Here is a 25,464-nt window from a genome sequence, read left to right on the forward strand (position 1 = left end):
TCGCTTACCGCGCCGTGTTAATTAACTGCCAAAGTGTTTTAATAGTACATTACGATACAAGTGCGAAAAATAGGAAATCCGAAACGAGTGGCGATAAATTAAAACACGATCGAAAGGAGTGTTTTAAATCGACACGAGTTGCGAATTACCTATTTTTCGCACTTGTATCGTACAACGATTTACAGTACATATGGCCCTTTAAATTTTCAACATGGTTGCCTAATGTGCTAATTATCACATTAGTGCGGTAATATGTACTGTAAAAATATTAGTTGTAATTTTATGTTGATTACCCCTGGCCTAGGCAAACTGCTATACTGGTGCTTGTCTTGCCGCTCGCCAGTCAGGTCGAGTAACTCGCGCGCCAGCCGCGCCGCATCTGCTAGCAACCACGCCCACATGTCCACAAACACGTCGAGGTTCTCTCGCGCCGCTGCGCTGCCTGGGTTGTCAGAAACAATATTAATAATTCCTAGTATAATCCTCGGTAAAACCAAATAATAATATGTTCCTATACATTTAGGTAGATCACAATTTCATAAAAATAACAGTCTCTAAAATTGCTCATATATTTTTTTTACACGACGGTGGAAAGCGAAAATCGCATCTAATACCAACATTCGAAATTCTATCGGTTTAAAAACGCGTGTTGCTGACTCTTTGTAGGGACAATTGTTGATCTGTCTCCTTTAGGTACTTCCAGACCTGAGGTTATGCTCTAAGGCGACTGGGGTTTGCTAAATCTGTCTGGACCTTGACGCGTCTTACCTGGGTGTGCGGCCAGTGTCCGCGCAGCCGTCACCACTTGTGGCCCGTATATCCTCAGGTTAATCTCTGCAAACTTCGCGCTCACTTGCAACGTCTCCGACATTGCTATGTGCCTAAGTAATTTGCATACCTGAAACACGCGGCACCAAAATTATCTTTAGAAGAACTAATTTGTATATAATTTAATTGTAATATTAGAAAACCACCTCTATTATGTGATCTAATTGTTCGTGGAGCCGGCTGGCTATATTGTGCAGTCTCTCTGATTCTCTCTCACCACAGGAACTAGCTGGAAGCAAGAATATAATTTTAGTTCCAACCCCCTGTTATTATACGACTCTACAAAAATCGGCAGTCAGATGAAAAGGCAAGTGAAAGTAGGGGGATAAGCTTTTCCATAGTTCTTTTTACCTCATTTGCTTAGTGTTCTAAGGTAGAGTCTGTGCAGAAAGAGAAGAGTCGTGGAATGTATGGGGCCCATACATTCTGCGACTCTTCTCTTGTCGCACAGACTCTACTTATATCACATTTTCAATATTATCATCGTATAAATAGGGTAGGTACACTAGGTACCCAGTTAAGCGGACAACGTAACAAATTGTGTATTCATTAAACTTATTGTTTTATATAAGTAGAGAATAATCTGAAAGGGGTTTACATTATGTTCGGAGAAAATCGAACGGATTCAGAAGAAAAAAAGACGGTTAATAGATATCAACGCCGTCGTAAGCTTTTGTGCTGCCCGTATACCTACTTTGATTGGTTGGTTATGCAAGGGTGGGTTACTCGGGTTCTCGGGGAAACCAATGGAACGTGACCCCGAGATCCGTTAGTAGGTATAGGCAAAAGGAACGCTTTGTAGTAGTTTCGTCGGTGCGAACAATTCGCCCGCGCCCTGTATGCAATTGAAGTGTCACCTCTAGCTTGTCCATTTCCAGTGTTTGCAACGCTCTCGGCAAAAGCGCAACGTATGGATGGTCGAACGGTTTTATCCTGTCCGACTTCTCTTTTATTTGATTTGCTGATTGAATGCTTCCCGAAGCGCAAAAGTAAATACGAACTGGTTGATACGAAATTTCTAACAGAGTAATTTGTTATTGTGATGTATAATTGTATATTTGATTTAATTTAATGTAATTTAGTATAATATAAAATAATAATAAATCTATTGAAATTAAATTTCTAACTGACCTTATGTAGAATGTCCTCAAAGGACCAGGACCATATGTAGCCGCCGTGCAGGTCTCGACGACAAATAAAAAGACTTCGATTTGAAGCAAACTTATAATCTTGAATAGGTGCTGGTTCGTTACAAGGTACAGTTCACGAAAACGGTTAAAGGGTGTAGAAGTGGTGGTTATAGTATGGAGGCTGATACGAGAGTGATTAAGCTAAATTTGAATAGGAAAAAGGTAGTTTAAATTTAGCAGGTGCCTCTAATTGGCCGCGATACAAGTTATGTGGAGCCGCTCCTATTGGTGCTTTTAAAAAAGCCTCCGCATAGTAACCGAGCCCGACGGCTGCGTTTAGCTACTGCATTATATAAATAAAAGGTTAAACTCCTTAAAAATATACTCTTTTGTATTTGCTAACTCTGCATGCATAAATAAATGGTGTGTGCGAATAAAAACGGTTGCTTTGTTGGCGTTGCAACTAAATTTATACGGATTAAGTCACTTGTGACTTTCTTTTAGTCTTTTAATCGATGATTGCCTAAAACGATTGTTTTTTTGATTGATATATGTATACGTGTATCCGGGTAAAACGAGAAGCTTCCGTTCATATCTTCAGCACGGCTTGTGCTATCGTATCGTGCATATTATCCTAAGAAAGTATGCTATGCGAGCTCGCTTATTTATGAGTCCATTCGTTAAAGAGAGGCGCGTACAAGTCTGTCGAAATTTGTGACCAAGCGACTATAGATTCACCTGGGCGTGAAAGGTCGGAGGCTCGCCACCTCATGTCGTCGGCGAGTCTAAGGCCCACTCGCCTAAGCTACGTAGCTCTGCATTTACGAGCGCACACCTGAGCTTGAATGTCGCGTCTTGCTTCTTCTAGGTACATGTACTCACCTATGTGTGCAAGGTCGGAGGCTAGCCTCCTCGCGTCGTCGGCGAGTGGGCCCAGATCGCGCGCCTGGTCCCGCGCCGCTTCCACGAGCGCTCGCTCGAGCTCGGCCGCCGCGCTTGCTGCGCCTACGCTCGCGCTCTCGAGCGCCGCGCCGCTGCCCGTCGCACCTTGCTCCTCCTGTTACAATCCATCGGTAAAAAGTACGTTAAAATGTGAGTTTTTAACATACATTTTACCTATAAATGTATAAAATCTGTTTGGTTATACATTTTAAATTCTTAATAGCGAAAAAATCGTTAGGTTTAGATATTCAGCTGTAAATCCACTGATAAATCGTCCAATTCAGATTTCAGATGATTTATTGATAAATGTACATCTCATTTACATGTCAAACAAAAATACAAAATATTCAAAGATAACATAAACATTAAATTATAAAGTTACATACTATTAAATTGCACATTACATTATTTTTATTTACAGGGTTTGATTGTAGTGTTAGGATCAATGATCTTTTTCCAGAAATTGGTTTATACTGTAGCACGCAAGGTCAATAAGGAGTGCTTTAAGTTTTTTTGTAAATTACATAACTTAAAATCCACATATTGTCTCTCATATTTACGTCCTGCGGGCGCAGCATGGTTTCATTTTTATCGGCTGTCACTATGCCCGTCACTTTCGCACTTACATAGTTAGAAGGTGACAGACATGGTGACAGGCGATAAAAATGCGACCGTGCTACCGCCGCTGGTCGTTTCTGCCTCAGTGAAACTAAAATCTAGCATGTGAAAAAACGTAGTTTCAGAGTTTAATAGACGGCATGGACACAAGAAAACTGGGTCGTTTAATCTACTCTGCGTCGTCTGATCTTTGAAATTCTAAACGCTCAAAATTCACCATTGAGACAGCAACGGCGACGAGCCTCTCCAGCTCGTACGCTATCCGCTCGGCGAGCGCCAGTATCCGTTGCCGGTGGTTGTGCGACGTGTAGGCGGAATCCGTGAAGTCGTGCGTGCGCTCCACCAGCGCGCGCAGCGTCGACGCGAGCGCACGCCGCCGCGGAGCGTCCGCGCCGCCGCGAGCGCGCGCTGCCCGAACTTGTGACGTCAGCCCCCGAAGTGAGCCTAACGCCGTACCTGCCTCCCATTGCGCAGCCTATAGGGCACAAATTGTTAGTGTTACTAGTTAGTAATTTTTTAATGCGACACTAATACTGCATAAACGCTGCTTGTCAATATAGTAGATTTTTATGAAAATGAAACATGAATTAGACAAGAGATAAGGATTTTGAAAGCCAATTAATAATTATTTTTTGGCGTCATCTAATTTTACCTGCTAAATCATGATAAGAAACTATAAAAAATCTCATCCCTACTGTTATTTTATTACACCGATTACAAAATACACATAAATCTTGGAGTACTCGTAAGCTACACATCAAAATCTAGACTTACATGATAAGTAAACAACGCACAAGATTTTGTACATGAAGCTGTATTTTGACATTTCACGTCTCGTTTCGCGAAAATGCCTATAAGATTTTTATAATTACCTATATCTTACGTAACGTGATATTGTGTAGTGTTGGAGTTTATTAAAAAGCAGTGTGAAGTACACTTGTTATAAAAAATATATAGATTTTTATTATTCTTATAACTTAAATTAATAAAATTTACTTTAAAAAAAGAGAAACCGACTTCCAAATGGATAAAATATAATATTATTCCTTTTATAGCAATTGATATGTTTGAATTCGGTGCCACGCCAAATCTTAAAAGCGTCAAAACACTGTCGAACCGAATACCAACCCTGGTGCGGTTCGATTAGAATAAAGGAAACTGTCCATTAGTTATGCATTAGTTGTTTTGGGGCGTTATTGACCGGTACCTATAGAAACTATTTGGCTTGGCACCGCCTTCAAACATACCAATTAAAGCGCATATAAAAGAGATAATACATATTGTATTTTATTTTTTAAGTCCGTTTTTTTAAATAGGTTTTTTTTTATCCCCTTTTTTTAAGTACAGTATTAAGTAATAAGAATGAATAGACAGAAAAGAATTATATATGTAATTTTTTTGGCATAAAACGTGAGCATATACTACGGCTGCAGTGTAGGTATTGAGTGATAAAAGCGTCAATTAAGAATAACTTATACTTAGTAAGAACGATAAGATATGGTATGTATTGTTTTTGCTTATGTGATTTCTAAGATTTAACCAATTGCAATTACTGTATAGCAGGAAGCTAAAGCTATATTTTTTACATAGGCAGGTTATCTACACAGGTAGTAAAAGCCTTAAATTAAGCATTAACTGGTCTACAATTCATTAATTCCTTAGGGTAGGTAACAAAAATACAAAAATATATAACCACTTATAAATACATATTACATATTGTAGACGAATTAAATCTGTACCTATGATTTGTTTTTAGAAATGAATGCTATGAAATCCCCCAGTTACTAAGTTACAATGTGCTAATAGAGGTATAATCCAGTAACTTTGTCGCCTTTTGTAATGGAGTTCGCTTGCGTGAAATCCAGTAGTTCTGATTTTTTTGTAGACTTGTTTATGATGTTGGCTCAATGAATATTCCAAGTTTGAAACGTTTTTTCGATTTTTGACAAAGTTGCGTTCGGCGCTCGAGGTCTCAAACTTGGATTATTCATAAAGTTACTGTATTAGTATGTAAATAACTAGATTTAGGTAAGTCGTAGTCGTTCGAGGTGCAATGAATGTACAATCGGGGACATTTGCGGTGTCCCTAAGGGCAAAAACCGTTTATTCTTCTTGCAGGCGGTCAGGCGATAACACAAAAGTGATGACCAATAGCATGGCTCTTAAGTGTTAGTGTTGGAAAAAAAGGTTAGCTCAGGTAAAGTTTATTGCCGTTCATTGTCTTTGTGATGATCGGCATTTGCAAACTAAAATCCTTATTTTAGATCCAAAGTGCATCCTAATTAGGCGAAGCTTAGCCTAAACAACAACAACTGATAAATTGTTCTTACCACCTATTGTTTGTCTCATTACCTGCATTTACCCTTTTCATTATTAAGATATAGAATCCTAAATGCATCGTAATGGGTTATCCCTATGGGAGGCGGAGTTTAGCTCGCTTATAAGGATAAGATATATTTTTTCTGAACTGGTTCACCGCGAATGTCCCCGATAGTACATGCGTTTACTGGCTATACTTACGGTATGGTGTCAATGCGATTGCTCGACTTCTGAGTCTTCATTACGATAAAATATTAAAGCAAGTTAATAAAATATTCTACCTCTAAAATATGTAATAGCGAAAATTTAGAAGGCACTCGTCTACCTACGTGGTAATTTGTACCTGTTCACGACTATCCGAGAAAGGTTGAAACTACAAGAAAAAAAAAACTGTGTTTATGCATAGAAAGTTTGATCTAGCGAAACATTTTGAAGGCACTCGTCTACCTCCTTGGTAAATTGTACCTGATGGTCACGACTATCCGACAAAGGTTGCAACTACAAGAAAAAAATAAACTCATCTTTATGTAATGTTTAAACTGAGATGGAATATTTAAATGAATTTACAGGTTCTTCAAATATGAATCAAGTGGAAAATTACAAAAATGCACCGCAGAATGGAATAAACTATGGACCATTCCCTAAGAATGTATTATGTAGTGGCCAGATAATAGAATTTAATCATTTCATGAAATGTTATTTTAGAATTGATCACTTCATGGTATGATTTTGATTATGGTTAGGTTAGGTTTAACTTTTTCATGTTGTGGCCAACCTGTGGCCAACGGATTATTTGATGAAATGATTGCCATATCGCGAAATGATTAATTATAAGATCTAGCTATACATAACATGGTAGCTTCGTGCTTACGACTTACGATTTTATCCAAAAAGTTCATCAAAGATAGAACCAGAATAATCATGATAAAGATAAAGATTCTTTATTTGCAAGAATACTTAATTCTAAAATACAGGTGTCGTTTTGTTAAAATATGATGTACAGTATTCAGTCGCATATCGACATGCAAATTTTCAAAAAAAAAAAAAAAAATGGTATCTAATAGTATAATTAATAGATTAAAATTCCAATATTAAAATTCATAACAAGTAATTGATTGATTAATTAATAATAAGAACACTTAACTTAAAATAAATACATTTTTCAACCATTAATTCTTAGGTACTACTGCAAATTACATTCCAAATATTCCTTAACGCTATAGAAACAGTGCTCTAACTGAAAACTAGTTGGTTTTTTCTTGTATTCCATAGCGTTTAGTTGTTTTATACTGTTGGGAAAATTGTTGTATAGAACTATGCACATATTGTACGCATTTCTCTTATATATATCCAAGTTGCACCGGGGTTTATAAAGTAGATTTTGGTATTGAGTTCTCTGGCTTGAGAAGAATTCAGATCTCATTTTAAACAAATCTGGACGGTTTTTTACAAGTAAACATGCTTTTTTAATATACATGCATGGCAGCGGTAATATTTTTAATTTCTGAAATAGTGGTCGGCAGCTATCAGTTACCCAGGCTCTCATTATTGCACGGACACATTTTTTCTGCAATAGAAATGCTCTTTCGACATCTACCGAATTTCCCCACAGTAATAGCCCATAATTTAGCACTGACGATACCACGCCGTGATAGGCTGTGACAGCTGCCTCAAAGTTGACAGTATATCTTAATTTTCTTAATGCAAAGACGAACCTATCTAATCTACTACATGTGTTATGCAATGCGATTATGACTTTAATGAGGTGCGGTTTGAAATATATCTTTTGTGGTATCTGTTCAGACTGTTCACTGCGGAACTGTTACGGAGGCAAGTTGACCGTGTTTCGGGCGTGCACAGGCCGCAAGTGTATTCCAACTGCTCACCGAGCAGGCCAGCTAAACGATCAGGCAAAATAATGAGATGGTGTTATGATTGTTACGAATCCCTATGGGGATTGCAAGTTTAAGAGCGAACAACTCAGTTCGCTCTTAAACTTGCACGCCTGAGTGGTTGACACGCCAGGCTTAGGTGAACAATCGGAATAACATCCAAGTTTGGGTGCCGATCGTGATAGCATTGATCTCTATCGCATCATTAGCCGCCCGCCGTTTGAACCAGGCCTGTCATTTATTGATATTTTCTTATTTAAACGCACCTTTTGTTTTATCGACGGTAAAAGCCACTTCCCGATTAATGGTCCTATTCGTGTACTAGCGTGCTGACATCGTACACCCGTTTAAAGTATTTTAAGCATAACCAAACCCTACGCTTTAGGTACATACCGGCAGGTACATTTCCACGTGTAAAGCTGGATAAACCTGGACATATCTTTATAAATTCTTAGGTACGTAGGTACCATTTTTACTCCACTTAAAATATATATGACCTATTAAACCGCCGTAGTAATCCTGAAACGACTAGAAGACGAGTGAATGAATGAGTGAAAGCATGCAATGAAAAAGGGAAGAGATTAGTCTTCTTTATTGATAAACGAAGTGCGCTGGTCGCAGGCGAGTTGCGGCATACCGGTATACGGACTATACGGAGCTCTTCCGGCCGTGTTTCGCGGAAGCCTCTTTAGCTTGTGCTACGAGTATATGCAGACTACCTACCACAGACTCCGGACTATCGGCCCCATTCGAACAATGCCTATAAGATGTCACAGCGATATATACGGTACCGACCGATCTGTCAGTGTCAAAAAGTGTCATTTTTGTTTAAAGAAATGTCGTATCGTTTTGCTGTGACATCTTAAAAGCATTGTTCGAATTGGGAAGTACGAAGCGTTTACGAAGACTCGTGGTCACAATAAGTGCAACCTTACTTGTAAAATATTATATAGGTACTATACTTACTTACTACAAAAAAGTCCATGTTATTCCTTGAAGTAATTTTTAGGGTTCCGTACCCAAAGGGTAAAAACGGGACCCTATTACTAAGACTCCTCTGTCCGTCTGTCTGTCCGTCTGTCCGTCTGTCACCAGGTTGTATCTCGTGATCTGTGATAGCTAGACAGCTGAAATTTTCACAGTTGATGTATTTCGGTTGCCGCTATAACAAAAAATACTAAAAACAGAATAAAATAGAGATTTAAGTGGGGCTCCCATACAACAAACGTGATTTTTGACCGAAGTTAAGCAACGTCGGGCGGGGTCAGTACTTGGATGGGTGACCGTTTTTATAGTTAATGGTACGGAACCCTTCGTGTGTGAGTCCGACTCGCACTTGGCCGGTTTTTTATTCATATTTGCAATTGTCCATGTTTACGACTTGTAGAGTAAGACCAAGCTAAGCTGACAGCGATTTTGATAGCCCTGACTTTGCAAGTGTTATTTAAACCTCATGCGACGACGACGATACGACGTTTAAAATAACACTTGCACAGTCTGGGCTAGCAAAATCGCTGACAAGTTAGCTTGGTCTAACTCTACTCATGTATAGTATGAATATTCTCAAATGATTTTTACGTTTAAGACCCTAATCTCTGACCGTCTTAGGCGTAAAAATCATTTGAGAAGATGCAGACTATATACACGTAAACATGGACGCAAAGTGACACAAGCCGTCGCGTTCTTATACTGTGACCGCGAATCGATTTACATGCTTCATAAGTTGGTAGGTGATCTGTGGTCTATGTATTGATATTGAACGTATACAGTTTGCAGTAGCAGCTGTTATTGCTACCATGGGATAGGAGATATTATCGTCGAGTCGTGTTCATGTTACACAATATCATATGCATGATAGCTTTAGGTACCTAAGGTGAAATATCTATCTGGGATCTGGGTACTGTGTGACTAATGGTTACATGCGATGTGATGCTATGTTGTAGATGTTCACAATGAAATATAAATGTCTAATTCGACCCAGTCTTCTAACATTTTTAAATAGTTAAAAAATAACATACTTTGTTGACTTTTAAGAACTAGAAGACGTGGTATAATAAGTGTTAACATTGTGAGTTGTGTTACTGTAATATTATTTACTAAAAAAATCAATAAAGTGGAGATATTAATTTGCTTTACCTGCGGGTTTTCCTTTTTAGACGTATTCAAGGTCCACTATCCATTCAACAGGGCGGCAAGAAAAAAAAAGAAATTTAAGACACATACATTGCCTCAAAATTTTGTTCATATACGGTCTTCAATACCATAATAAAATCAGACAGCTGTTTTGATATTGGCTCTGTGTAAGTTGTAATATAATTTGGGATTTTACTGCAATGGATTGTGGGCCGAACGGCCGTTGCGTCAGCATACATTTAGAGTTACGCTCTAAAAATTTCAGGAGCGCGCGTTAATACATACGAGCAAATAAAACTGAATTTAGCACCCGCAACAAATGTGTTGACCATTTCAGGGAATGTTTTGCGTAAAAGTTTACGGGATTTGATAATGCTACCGGTTTTTTATCTAGTTATTATTTTCCTAAATGGAGAGCATTTTAAGACTGACAACATAAGTTGATAAGTAACCTTACGTCACATATTGTAAAATAGGGTTTGGGATGAACTGCAAATGAACTGCATTTTCAAAACACTTACTTCCTTAGGTCGGTAAACAAAACCATTAAATAATAATGAAAAGTACATTATTTTTCCCCATAATGAGATCTCTTTATTAAATACCTATGGCAAACTAAAGTGATACTGCCATATTTACTCAAATACTTAATTATGTATATTATGGATTATCTATGATTATACATTCGGTTCTAAAATACTTACTAGGGAAATGAAAGCAGATACCAGTTTTCGCCGTGAATGGTAAATCTGTATATGTAAGAGCACAACGACGCGACAGGACCCAACTTTCCCGATAAACGCTCTGGCACACTGACAGTGTAGGAAATATACAATAAATAGTTCTAGTTTGTATAGGTAATAAAATTCTTGTTCTAGTGGTTTAGAATTGTTCCTTCTAGAACGTGGGTGGTTAAACTGAGCTTATATGCCTTATGATGGATAGCTAGGTATATATACTATATGAGGATACATTTGATATTGTAATATTTTAGGTTGTTTTTATGAAGCCAATCAATAATTAGGTATACTAGTTATTTCATCCATAAGTGAAGGTAATTATTTAGTACTTAAGTATAATCAGCTCCTTAATATAAATTCATTGCATATTATGTAATATTGGAAAACGATTGCTGTATGTAACAAAAAAATAATTTACTGTTCTTATATCTCATTGAGTAAAAAAAGTAGAAATAATTAATGTTAAGTATTATTAATAAAGTTACGGAAATCCCAAAAAAACTATCAAAAAATTATTATTGCGCCGTAACTGAAGGTAAATCGCTACACGTATAATACGTTTCAAAATATCAATATTTCACGTATCACATAAAAATAAGCTCGTAGCCATTACAGAGGATAAAGGAGAAACAAAATTTGCATAAAACCTTCGTAAAATATGAAACTTCCTTTAACAAACGTGACTCGAGCACATATCAATGGCGTCATACGCATTCTCTTTGGTGCTAGATGTTTATCGAGCATTCTGCCGTCGTAATAGGCAATACACGGCGGGCAACAAGCCGGCTCGGCTGGAAACTATTATGCGCCCTATGGCACAAGCATCGGGCTCTGATTGTTTATATTGAATTCCATATAACATTAAGGGAAAAATTAAGGCATGTTATGTTAACTGAGTGATGCAGTTTACAAAGTTTACGTAGGAAGCGCAGCTGAAATAATGTTTTTGTTTCCACTCGTAGCTACAGCGCGATATCTAATACTGCAAAATAAACACGTAGTAAGTTTATGGCTGATTATCTCTTAGTGCTTGTTAGTGTATAAGTATGCAGCTCGGTAATATTACAAGTTGGGTTAGCTGTCGCTTATGGCTTAAATTTCTTGACTTTTCTAACTACATAAATGGTAAAATACTGCAAACTTTAATTCGTTACGCTCTATGTTGTTGTCTAGCTCTTTCAGGCAACAAGAAAGGAAGACCGACTATAAAGTCTGAAATACTCTAAATGAATTGTTATATTCTTATATTCATCAATATAATCCTAAATTTATTCAGAATTAAATATACAATTAAACGATGCGAAAACTACCCCAATGAAGCACTTATAATATGTTTTGAATATGTTTTGAAAAATGATCTGGCTAACAAATATATTTTTCATTAATTACAAATTTTTAGGGTCCCGTACCTCAAAAGGAAAAAACGGAACCCTTATAGGATCACTCGTGCGCCTGTCTGTCTGTCTGTCACAGCCTATTTTCTCCGAAACTACTGTTAAGTTGAAATTTGGTATACATATGTAAGTTTGGGATCCAAAGACAAACATGTAACGTAAACAAATGAATTTTAAACATGGGGGCCACTTTTGGGGGGTAAATGAGAAAATTAAAAAATAAAGTTTTTCAAACTATATCGTGTTATATATCAAATAAAAGAGGTCATTGTGAGAATCTCAAATATATATTTTATATAATTTTGGGATAAACAGTTTAGAAGTTATTCAAGAAAATAGGCAAAAAATTACCATTCCCCCTTTATCTCCGAAACTACTGGGTCTAAAGTTTTGAAAAAAATCCACAAAATAGATCTTTACCTAGATCACAGGAAAACCTATTAGAAATGAGCAGTCAAGCGTGAGTAGGACTAAATTACTTAGTTTTTGATCCGACCCCTACGGGTTTTTTAAAGATATTTCACTCACGTTTCACATAAAAAATACATTGTTTAAATTGTGTAATGTACGGAACCCTTGGAACGCGAGTCCGATTCGCACTTGGCCGGTTTTTTATTTATCAATTTAATGAATTTTGGTGAATTAAATAGCTCTGAACAAGTTTGGGAACACAATGCCAACTGTTTACGAAGTTTCTATTACAGTTTTTACAGTTTTTAAAATAGCTGTACTTATATGGCTTATTGCATGATTATACCCATCAAACCCTCCTGTGAGTGGTCCTTGTGGCCGGCAGGCAGCCCGTCGCGAATCAAATAATGGATGAGGTCCAACACGCGCCGCATCTGGCAGAACACTGTGTCACGGTTGTACCTGAGCCGTGTACCAACCTCCTGCGAGTGGTCTTCGTGGCCGGGTAGCCCGTCGCACACCACGTAGTGGATGAGGTCCATGGCGCGCCGCATCTGACAGAACATTGTGTCACGGTTGTACCTTTGCCGTGTACCAACCTCCTGCGAGTGGTCGACGTAGCCAGTCGCACACCACGTAGTGGATGAGGTCCAACACGCGCCGCATCTGGCAGAACATTGTGTCACGGTTGTACCTGAGCCGTGTACCAACCTCCTGCGAGTGGTCGTCGTGGCCGGGTAGCCCGTCGCGCACCACGTAGTGGATGAGGTCCATGGCGCGCCGCATCTGGCAGAACACGGTGTCGCGGTTCTCCCGCGCGCTGGCACTTCCGGGGTGCCTAAGGCAAGTCTGTGAAAAGCATTAGTTGCGGTAATTATCAGACTACAGGCGGAACTAGAGGCGTTCGTTAAGGTGGAATTGGCCTAGTACCTACTAAATACAACTAAAACTAAAATTATGACAAACAGCAAAAAGTCACCAATACACATTAACAGTGTCTTAAATATTACTCATTAGAATATGTCCAAGAGTACACATATCTTGGCAAACAATTAAGTGTCATTAAAAAAATCAAGACACCATTTCTGTGAACAAGAAATGATGAGTTAATGAGACGTGTAAAAATGGCTTGGATTAAATTTTGGAGCTTTAAAGAAATTCTTAAGTCGAATACTTCTATTACTCGTAAATTAAAGAAAAAATTCCTGCATCTTACCTTCGCTTACCTATGCATCCCAAACTTGGATTTTCAACAAACCAGAAATAAAATGTTTACAACCCATAGAGCCATGGAACGGAGCATTCTAAATCTAAAATTGAGACACGGAATGAGAAGCACATACATAAGAAAAACAACAAAGTTGATTGATGCTCTAGAGCACAGCAAAAGATTAAAGTGGAAGTGGGCCTGTCATATTTCCCGTATGAACAAGGACAGGTGGGCCAAAAAGATAACTTCATGGAAGGGACCTGTAGGCACGGACCCAGAGGCAAACCTGCGGAGAGATGGCTTGATGAGATTTTGAAAGCAGCAGGAAAAAATTGGACGAAGCGAATGACAGATCTATGTGGAGAAAAATGGAGGTTTTTACTCTATGAAGAGGTCCTTGATAAAAATGTTATTATTGTTTATGTTGAAATTGTTTTTAGTATTATTAAAAATTACCATTTATAAAATTGCATGCACTTTACTCGTTCAAATTTTATTAAGGAAATAAAAGGGCTTAATTATTATTATTATTTATCCAAGTCCGCGATCTCTTCGTTTCGGTCCTTGACGTCGCTACGGGTGAGCAGTCCGTCGGCGTGCCCAGTCACTTAATAGTCGAAAGTTAGATAAGTTCAGATTAAGACGGAAACTTTAATTTCTTATTTATTATCCTAGTCTTAAGTCCATTATTTTAAGGAACGCTATGAAGATAGAGGCGGGTAATCTCAAACAGTTGGAACAACAGGACGATGTAAGATAACTTTCACCCGTTGGCGTTGGTCCCGTAACGACACATATTATACAATACACTACGCACGGCACGAGTATGGCCACTATTATAACAATCGCTACAGCGACGCGGCGTAGCAGTAGTCTTGAATGGTTTAATACTTACTGCTACTTACAAACCAAAAGCAATTCACTTTTATTCTCTAGGAAGGTGCATGAAACAATCTGTTTACATATATACTGTTGTCATTATAAACAACAATCTGTAGACCTAATTTAAAGTCAATATCTTGGTAAAATCATTCATGTGACTTTATCCAAGCTTCCGACAAGTCCCGTGAGATTTATATGCTATACCCGTTGGTTGATTTTTACAAATTTATGTTTTCAGCGTTGCTCAATTCCGTATTTTCCAGCTTCGAACAGATGTTCCCAAGAAATATCGCAAAAGAAGCGCAAGACGACTGCCGCTAAAATATGTCATGTGAAAACGGGGAACCATCGAGCGTACATACGACACGGCCGCCCGGAAACGTTGACAGATTGCAGGCATTTGACTACTTACTACCGCAACCTCGTATCTCTATAGCATCGTTTCAGAATATGAGCTCTAATTCAGAAACAACAAGGTCGCTTTTGCACATGTTTAAAACAAAGATAAGAGGATGAAGCAGTAAGAGGTCATTTGCGGCCGACGATCCTCAGCGCACTCTAACAGGTCACCGCCGAAGCTAACCGTATTTGAGAAATAGGGCCCTGCGCTTGAAATATGGGCCACGCTATTTTTATTATACGATAGCTCCGGCCATAGCGGCGTTATGAGCGGCTTCAAGGTGCTAGTCGACCTCTACACATCGCAAATTATCCACTATTGAGGAAATGGAACCCGCGATATAGCAGATTGTACAACAACAAGGGCATAAAGCGATCCATTTTTATCCGAGGCAATTTTTTGGTCCGAGCACAACGAGGACCAATATAGTCGAGGATAAAAATGGACTTATACATACATAAATATTTTAGGTTAACTTTAAACACACTTGCTCAAAACGACGTTTTTATTCCCCTGATTTTTGGCTCATAATCCTAGATATTAAACACGCGTGCTTTTTCAGTATATTATAACACTTGTGATGACATACGGATCTGAGACGTGGGCGCTAACGATGGGCCTCATAAGAAGGCTCAAGGTCACGTAAAGGGCAATGGAGAGAGCTATGCTCGGGGTTTCTCTGCGTGATAGAGTCAGAAATGATGATATCCGCAGTAGAACTAGGGTCACCGACATAGCTCGCAGAATTGCAAACCTTAAGTGGCAGTGGGCGGGGCACATTGCTCGCAGAACTGATGGCCGGTGGGGCCGGAAGGTTCTGGAGTGGCGTCCGCGTACCGGAAGACGAACTACCGGTAGGCCTCCAACGAGATGGAACGACGACCTGGTGAAGGTCGCGGGAATTCGGTGGTTGCGAGCGGCACAGGATCGGTCGGAGTGGCGAGCCTTGGGGGAGGCCTATGTCCAGCAGTGGACGTCTATCGGCTGACATGATGATGATGATGATGATGATGATAACACTTGTGCTTTTTCATTATATTATCCGACTGAGTTAAGAAGGTAACTGATCGCTAAATAATATGCATGGCAACGGAGCCTTCTTAATTTGGTCGAGTAATACATTTTTTTTAACCAACTATTAGGTTTCAAATGTTAGTTCAAAGAGGTTTTATCTCACTAAAGATAATTTATAGATTAAATGATTGTATTGTAATCAGCAAAAACGCCCAGTCTTTCTTGGAAAACGTGTTCGTAGCTTACTTCAATGAACTGGCGAATAAGTGCCTACAGGCCCAGCACGCTTTTGTGCAATTATTCGATGTTAAAACTGTAAGTCACCATTTTGAAAATTGTACTTTTACTGTTTTGACAAAAAAAATATCTAATTTATAAGCTTTGTTTTTTTCCTCGCAAGTGTGTTGAAAAACGTCGTATGAAACGCGTGTGCATTGGTCATTACACGCATCGGCTTTCTTATTGTGAGCTCGCTTACAGCTCGTGCGCACAATAGCGTCTCGTGTGTAATGACCAACGTAGCACACTTGAATCATAATGTACTATTACCGTATTTATTCAAGACTAAAGAAAATTGTACTCGGGCCGGTCGGAGGCGCGGGGCACGCCGGTCGGGAGCGGGCAGGGCTGACAGTTTGTATGGCAGATTTTGGACTTTATTGCTAAGTGTATAAGGGTCGTAATAGATGATTTTACTTTATGCTCTAGAACATAATATGCAACTTTATGTCGTCTACACACGACTTAAAGTCGAACTTTACGAGCATGAGAAGTCAAAAATGTATTTGTTACCTATACCATCCTATAACTAATAGTTGAATCAGCATCAGCTAAAATGATTTTTTTAATACAGTTGTTCAAAAAGTGCTACTTTACGTAGCTTTTTAGCGTGCGGAAAGTTGGTTTTGGCGAACTAGTGCTTTTTACTTTTCCAATTTTTTTTAATTTATTCTTGTTCCAATTCATGACTACTCATTGATGAGTGTTAATATTAGTTTCCTTTTAACGTCGTAATCAACATAAAAACCTACTATTAATGTAAGAATACATATTTTATATTTTATTTGTATACATATTTTATATTTTATTACTTACCTCTTCATCATTATAACACGTCTATTTTTTTTAATATTGAATATTGAAAAACCGTTCTTAATAAGTTGTCTGAATGGAACGGAACGCCTGTCAAAGAAGAGGCGTTTTTTCTTTCTGCTTTAAGTTTCCAAAGGCAACATTCGATATTGTTTTTATAAATGTACGATACACAAATAATCGTAATTTAAGATATTTGGGTAATAATAGTACAATGTTTTATATTTACAATTGTTTCTGTCTTATAGAACATGCATTTAAAAAAAACTTTAATTGAAGTGGGTTGTTAATAATAACACCCAGCTAAAAAAACACCCCTTCATAATGTCAATGTCAATGATGTCACAGAATTAATAATATAAAAGTTTCGAATGCCTTACTTGTTGTTTTTCTTATTTTTTCGCAACTGTATTAAAAAACGTCGTTCGATACACGTGCGGAAATGTCATTCTTCACTCGTCCCGAGTCTTGCCACGAGCCGCATATCTCGGTACTCGTGAGGTAATGACATACTTTCCGCACTAGCATCGAAATGTACTATTACCTACTTTAGCAATCTACAACTAATAACAAGTTTTTTTTTGTGTCGTCAGATAAAGTTTTGATAGGTAAAAAACAATTAGATAATAAGGGATTTAGTAAAACAGTGCAGGCAATCTCTTAAAATCCTTAAAAAAGTAGGTAATTGTTTACCAAAAAAGTGAAAAATAATTTGTGATGACAGATTACTAATTTTAATACTTTAATACATTCGATTTTCGAAACACGCAACACGCTGCCTAATTGTATTACGCTTGTAATATTGTTTAATCTTTATTTACCAGTAACCGTCGAAAATCGAAACACCTGAATTACTACATGCTATAAAAAAATGCAACGAACATTCAACGAAACTCGTGATTCAGCCTATTCATGTTTGTTTTTCGAGAGCGAGCACTTACACGGCTGTCACTTCGTACAATGCCCGTAGCGGCTCACTACGGAGCGTTTAAAGCTATTTCATTTCTTAATTTCCAGTGCAATAAAAGTGCCATTACGTCGGCCATGGATAAATCTCGGCGCTTAAACGTAATGATAGTTCTCATACCGCGCCTGCGGTCACGGACGCTTTGTGCAAGCTACTAAATAAATTAAAAAAAATACTTTTAACACTAATTGCATTTATTTAATACCTGGGCGGCTAAGCTCAGCTCTGAATAACATTTATAAAAATAAAAACAGAGTACTTAAGTTTTAATTGCTTTAGTTTCTTAGTAAATCAATTTGTGTGCAAATAATGATGCCTGCGATCCAAAATTAAAACAATCATCTTGTAAGCAAAAATTGTAATTGGATCTAACATATTTTACATCAATACCTAAACTAAGTAGCTTAATACTTGTATCTTAGGTATTTCAAAATTAACTGCCTATGCCTGTCATATTTCATCAAATAGTAGTCATAAATATTAAAAGCCTAATCTGAATAATTTTTGAAACAATTAATTTATTAGGGCTGCGTGAAAACTCCCGTGTCATTGAATCCGACGTTGATTAATTGCCATCGTTTCCGCGAATCGCCTACAATTCGCAGACATTTCTTTTATCGAGTTTCAATAAATCTAGGAGAAACAACAAGGTGTGGTCACGATACCTCGGGGCAGGGCACCTAAATAATTGATGGGGCGAACAGCGACCGACAGTGCTAATTTACTGGACCCACGGGACAAACACCACGTTTGAAATTTATGGCGTGCCATCGCTCTAAATCCTTTGTTGCTGCGCAGCGATTCCTCTGCATCCAAGCTTTAATTGAGTACTTAGATCCTTAACGATATTGGAGACAGCTTTCAACCTGTCTGTAGTTGATTACGGCTATAAGAAGCGAGCGGTTAAAAATTTTTGTAGGATGGATATTATACATACATAAATTTAGTGACGTCGTTTTTGCCGCATAAATTCAGCTCAACTAGCTGTGACGTTGCCTGTCGTAAAGAATAATATAGCACCAGCACTTTACTAAATATTTGTAAGATATCTACTACCTAAGCTAGTGTCGCTAGCTTACTTTGGATGAGGTAAGTAGCATAAGCGTAGATCGTTCCAGCACGTTCCTCGCGGCGGCGACCTGTGCTCTCCGCCGCTCGTCTCTCAGGTCCGCTCTCCGCTCCGCCGTCAGCCTGGCCAGCTCCACCATGCCGCCGCCGAACTCGGTGAAGGCGCGCACGAACTCCGCGAAGTTGGACACGGACTCGAGGCGGTCCAGCGAGCGCGCCACCTGCCGGTATCGATAAAGGATCTTAGGCTACGGCATCTCGAATGCCTGCTGATGCTCATAACACCTTAGATTATATACTACTACGTCAGCTATACTAATGTAGAATGTATATTAACACCTGTCAGTAGAATGAAAGTTTTCCAAGTTAATTAAATTAAGCTAGTAAAACAAGATGATAATGTAGTGCAAAAAGAGACTAACATTAAGAAGAGTGAAAATATGTAATTTCTCTAAACTTATTTTAAAACATTCACGGCCCGATTCGGGAAATTAATTAGAGATTCACTAGATATGAAATAGCAATATATCGCGCCCGATATGGTCCGACCGGACCAGTACATGTCAGTACTCATGTTATGTTCTTATGTCGTCATATTGTATCTCTTTTTGTATTAGTTTGTGTAAACGATGTGTAATTTTATTTTTCGCCATATTTTATGTCTCTTTCTTTTATGTTGCTTTCTTTTTGTCCGTGATTCTCACCTGATGGTCTCATCGGAAGATCAGCGCTGGAAGTCGCCAGCAGCATGCTGAGATGGGGCCATTTCGTGACACTTTATTTTCACTATGTTCTTTAAATTATGTCTATTGTCTGTGTGTTTACGAATAAAAAATATTATATTCTATTTTATTCTATTCTATTCAAAGATATGTGACGTTCCACGGCAAAAGGTACCTTATGGCGACGGCGACGGCGACGGGCGACGTAAGCGCCATCCATTATTAATTAGAGCGGCGTTAATAATAGCGTAAGCGCCAACCGCCATAATTAGGTACCTTTACCCGTGGGAAGTCACATATCTTTACTATTTCATATCTAGTGAATCTCTAATTCATTTCCCTAATCGCGATGTCAGTACTCACATCGCCGATTTTATACCCAAGTTGTCCCGAACAACGAGTATTAGTCGCTTTCTTATTCTGTCGCCCTAAACTTACAGGGCGATAAGTAACTCATTTTGAGATGTCATTCAATTGTTTACCTTATTTTCGTAGAAGATGATTTACGATTGATAGAGATTTCAAAACGAGTCATTGTACTTATGCTTAGTGTAGCAGCTTTGCCTAGTACCTACTACAGTCCGATCATCACGCCATGACCGCTGCCAGCATGTAGCGCCCGCGCTGGACCACGCCTGCGCCGATCCTGATCCTGGCTATCTACATTAGGTAGTCACCTTGTCCTTCGCTAGCAGCAGCTGTCGCACGACCACCATGTCGGCGAGCAGCAGCACGCGCGTTACCGCCGCCAGCAGCGCCCGCGCCGCCGACACCATGCCTGCGCCGTCCGCGCCCGCACACACCCGCTCGATCGCACGACCTTAAGACAAACACACATTGTTATTGTCATTCAGAAACTTGCACGATTTTTACATATTATTATTTACGGAAACGGGACGGGACGTTTGGAGGACGGATTGTCCGCGTATCTCGGAGACCATGGACACCAGCACCACCACACCACATCTCGGACCACCACCACCACGGACAGACAACGGGGACAAAGCCGTCCTCGAAACATCGGGGGTAGGTAATTCTAAAATGATTAAGTCCCGTTTTCGTAAATAATAATTCAGCCTTGACTTGCTAAGACGGAAGAGTGTGTGTGAATTTCGGCGGTTCCGTGGGAATATCCCGAATTCTAGAGCGGAAGAAGTGACACCACAGAAAACTGTAATGTCGCCAAAATAAATTTTAGTTTTCATTAATAATTTAAAGATTATTATTTTTGTATGTAAACAGCATGTAAACTAACTAAAACCATTTAGTAATGGTTCGTCTATTAACTGGACTCGCTAGTGCTTGTGCAAGTAACATGAAAGCGCCTTCAGCCGCGAGGCAAAGCCCAATTATGCTAAAATAGTTTACAGACGCTGAATCATTGCGCCCGCAGCGCCTCATATTAAATTTACAGATATTAATTGCTCAGGGCCCTTAACGAGTCTGGAAAACAATGGACCCGACAACTACGTTAATATTTACTTTGACTAATACAATTATGGACAAGAATTGTACATAGTTTGTCAGTCTGCAAGGACACTAAAGTAGTATTATTCAAAATTATTTCGAGTAAAATGGTATACCTAGAATCAGCAGTTTTTAAAATCTTTTACATTAGTTATTTTTCGTAATATAAGTTCAGACTTCAGCTACTCGAGGAATACTAGTACTTTTAGCGTAAGGGCAATTTTTAAGGGTTCCGTACCCAAAGGGTAAAAACGGGACCCTATTACTAAAACACCGCTGTCCGTCTGTCTGTCTGTCACTAGGCTGTAGCTCATAAACTGTGACAGCTAGACAGTTGAAATTTTTACAAATAATGTATTTCTGTTGCCGCTATAACAACAAATAATAAAAAGAACGGAACCCTCGGTGCGCGAGTTCGACTCGCACTTGGCCGGTTTTTTATTTTTATATGCCTGCTTTCGCAAAAAGCGCAAAAAAAACTTTGGTACCAACAACAATCCCCAAACAAAATGTCATCTAAGTTGACAACATCTGCAGTTGGCACAATTAAGTTCTTATCAAAATTAATGGTGAAGAAGGCTTTTGATGTCCTTATAGTCTTACTTTGAGAACAAGTCAAACTTTAGGGTAAATGTGTATTAGCGCAACCCAGGCACGATAAAATAGTTTTAGTAAATATTTCGCTCGGGACTGGGGGCGCTTGAAGCCGTTATATGTGGTGTTTTCTATAAAAAGGGACCTTATTGTCGATGGCGCTTACGCCATTGTTAACGATGCTCCGATATAAATACAATGCCGCGAGACGCTGTGCGGCGTAAGCGCCATCGACAATAAGGTCCCTTTTCATAGAAAATGCCCCATATGTAAGAGAGTTAACTAAAAGGAAATTAGTTTGAATTTAGTTTTTATTTAGTTGTAATTTATTTTATAAGGTTATAATTTTATGTTGTCGCTTCAATAATGTAATGATTTTGTGACTTATCTATAGGTATATATATAAACGTAAAAGTCCTGACTAACTGACTGACTGACTCACTTAAATCAACGCCCAGCCCAAACCGTTAGACCTAGAGAGCTAAATTTTTCACAATAGATAGCTTTTATGACGTTAGTATCCACTAAGAAGGGGTTTTTCAAAATTCATCCCCTAAGGTGGTGAAAAAGGGGTTGAAAGTTTGTATGGAGATCATAAATTTTTTCGAGTGCGGGACTTGAAACTTCGTATAAATAAAGGATATTATTAAAATACAAGAACAGTGATTTCAGCGTTTTTAAAAATTCATCCCCTAAATGGGTTAAAAAAGGGTTGAAAGTTTGAATCCATTACAAATACTTTGAAACTTCCTAGAAAGGCATAATAGCCGATTACAAAAAAAAAAGTAATATTGACGTTTTTGGAAATTCAACCCCTAAGGGGGTTAAAAAAAAGGGGATGAACCTTTGTCTTGGGGTTCAAATTTTGTAATATAAATGTTTATTAATTATAATAAAAAAACAAGAAAACTCATTTCAGCGTTTTTAAATATTCATCCCCTAAAAGCGTTAAAAAGGGGTTGAATGTGAATCTATTACAAATGCTTTGAAACTTCTTAGAAAGGCATTGTATAAGATTCCAAAAAAGTTATTTCAACGTTCTTAAAAATTCAACCCCTAAAGGGATTAAAAAGGGGATGTTAGTTTATATGTGGTACAAATTTTCTTTTAAGCTAAGAACTTGAAACTTGGTAAAAAGGGCATTATATTAAAATAAACGAAAACTGATTACTTACACCGTTTTTGAAAAGTTTGTATTAATAGTTCCGGGATCGTTTTTTTTTTAAATAGTGGACTTGTAAATCTTCTAAGAGGGTCGAGAGAGATTATTTTGGGAACAATTTTTTTCAGTAAGAGTCTTGAAACTTCGTAGTTTGTGAAAGACAAATTTCATGCGTTGTATAATTATTAACAAATGATTAACTGTCCCTACTGATATCTTTTGCTGCATAATGTTGTATATTATAATAACTCCCACGGCCGATTCGGCCACGGCGACTGCTGTCAACTCCGTTATTGTTGTCTCTGGTGTGCTCGCAAGTGGCTGACGTAGCCGATTTTGTTTCCAAAAGTTCGCGAGCATTGCGGGCATGTGAGCACACCATTTGAGTAATTATAATCTATTGCCGCAGGTGGTCTGGCCTTTATTTCGTCGCGCTTGGAATCCAGCTCTAAGCGCCGTCGCGATTCGAATTCAGCCACCCGGGCATTTATTGTATCCCGCCATTCTGTTCGTATGGCTGCCCGCTGCCCCCATCGCGAGGGCTCTATACGACACTTTTTCATGTGCCGCTTAAGCACATCTTTGTACCTGAGGAATTGGCCGCCCTGTTTCCGCTTGCCCTCCTCAAGCTCAGAATAAAAGATGCGCTTAGCCACACGCTGGTCGTTCATCCGTGAAACGTGACCACACCACCGAAGCTGACGTCGCATGAGGTATACCTCGATACCACCCACATTTGCTCTACGCAGTACTTCGGTATTTCGAACACGATCAGACCATCGGATCTTCAGTATCTTGCGTAGGCATCTGAGGTGGAACCGATCCAGCATGCGAATATGGCGGCGATAAACGGTCCACGTCTCAGCGGAGTATAGAAGGTTAGGCAGCACGACTGCCACATAAACGGATATCTTAGTGGCCAGTTTTAAGTCATGTGAGCTGAGGACCTTGTGGTCTAACTTGCCAAAAGCTGCAGCCGCAGCCCCGATCCTGCAGTTAATTTCAGCATCAAGGTCGCACTTGGATGTTAACGTGCTCCCTAGGTAGCGGAACTTGTCTACCTGCTTCAGCTGGTCCTCGCCGAGTCTAACGACCAGTGTCTGATGACTGAGCAGATGACAGACCAGTGTCTGATGACTGAACATCAGATATGTTCTATATTATGCTCATGTAGAATATATAACCACCAAAATACAAATCCACGCGTACGAAGTCGCGGGCAACAGCTAGTGATTGCATATTCTATTACTAAAGGGGTGGTTTCTAGCACACGCGAATTCCTAATCTCCAGATTAGTTTTACAACATTTATTTTAATCAATAAATGTTCTTTATCACGTTTGCATTTTTTATGCCATGTATGTTATTGTACACCGCAGCCTATGGACGCTTGTAAATCCACAAATGTGATATATGCACATTGAAGCATAATTGTGTTGCCAGATTAAGAGAAAAAAGTCAAGGGACCTTAAATACAGAATAGATCACCACTTGGCTGGTCTTCTGTAAAATAGAGGTACTTTTCCTAGTTGAACTGTGAGATGACATACTACTTTATAAGTATTGGGTGAGCGTACGGAACCAATACTACCTATATGATTTCGAAACGTAAAATGTATATTGGAGAATAAGGCTTCTGAGAGATAAATCCGTAAGAGGAAACCAGCTCAGACCGGAACGTAATGTTCTAGTATAAATCAACCTCTAACAATGATTGCCTAGTCTTAATTGCAAGGTGTCTTTATGCTGAGTTTGGGTCCACATGAATTATTCCAGTTTTGTTCGCACGAATGGCAAAGTTTTTTAATTTATTAAAGGCTCATTTCCGAGACCCGCTCGTGGTACCCTCAAACTTATTTAAACTTCGACCTTTTATTTCTTCCTTTTGTGCGAAAATGCTGGTCACAACAACATTGTTAAATAGTGATACCTATTTGAACAAAATGTCGCGCTGAGGTTCTTCCTGTATGCACACCGCAGGCCACAGACCTAAAATTTATGCTTACGCATACCGCAGGCACACCGTCGCTTGGTCAATGTCATGGAATGAGTGACAATTAAAAGGGGATGGTAAGCCAGAAAATTAGAAGGAACGATATACAACAGAAATAAATGAATATTAAGTAGACGTGTTTTCTTGATTTTCTAGCCAACTTTTAGGGTTTCTGTTGGAGGCTGCCCTTTTCACAACCTCAGAGATACGGGCAAAGTTCAACTACAGGATGGCCAACTTGGAGGTATACAACTTTTTTTGCCATCATTTTGTTCTGGCGGTAAATATGACAGTTGTTGCATGAAAATTACTTTGTGTAGATACGGCAAATTTGTTATGGAGCGTTTACGACGGAACAACGTGTTTTAATTATTGAAACATTTTACTCAACCCAATCATGTATTTCGGAAACTAAGAAAATTGCGGAAAATGCGAGAAACGGTGAGATTGATTGGCCCCCCAAGATCAGCTGATTTAACAGCTCCTG

At 38.8% G+C, this 25,464-nt stretch overlaps 1 protein-coding gene across 10 annotated transcripts in view; it reads right to left on the reverse strand.

Annotated features, from left to right (window-relative positions):
- LOC134755896 (alpha-catulin) overlaps window positions 1–25,464 on the reverse strand; it is a 131,088-nt gene that overhangs the window by 16,824 nt on the left and 88,800 nt on the right. For 5 of the 10 annotated variants that reach the window (XM_063692550.1, XM_063692552.1, XM_063692551.1 and 2 more), the window contains exons 3-12: window positions 20,440–20,582; window positions 19,052–19,282; window positions 13,119–13,256; window positions 9,866–9,901; window positions 6,181–6,210; window positions 3,736–3,993; window positions 2,841–3,015; window positions 975–1,057; window positions 769–898; window positions 294–442 (exon numbers count right to left, since the gene is read on the reverse strand). In XM_063692550.1, coding sequence (XP_063548620.1) covers window positions 294–442; window positions 769–898; window positions 975–1,057; window positions 2,841–3,015; window positions 3,736–3,993; window positions 6,181–6,210; window positions 9,866–9,901; window positions 13,119–13,256; window positions 19,052–19,282; window positions 20,440–20,582 — 1,373 coding nt within the window. The remainder of the gene's footprint in view (window positions 1–293; window positions 443–768; window positions 899–974; window positions 1,058–2,840; window positions 3,016–3,735; window positions 3,994–6,180; window positions 6,211–9,865; window positions 9,902–13,118; window positions 13,257–19,051; window positions 19,283–20,439; window positions 20,583–25,464) is intronic. The other 5 variants (XM_063692547.1, XM_063692555.1, XM_063692548.1 and 2 more) reach the window with 4 other exon arrangements.

Source organism: Cydia strobilella, chromosome 3 (genome assembly GCF_947568885.1).
Source record: "Cydia strobilella chromosome 3, ilCydStro3.1, whole genome shotgun sequence".
Taxonomy (NCBI): domain Eukaryota; kingdom Metazoa; phylum Arthropoda; class Insecta; order Lepidoptera; family Tortricidae; genus Cydia; species Cydia strobilella.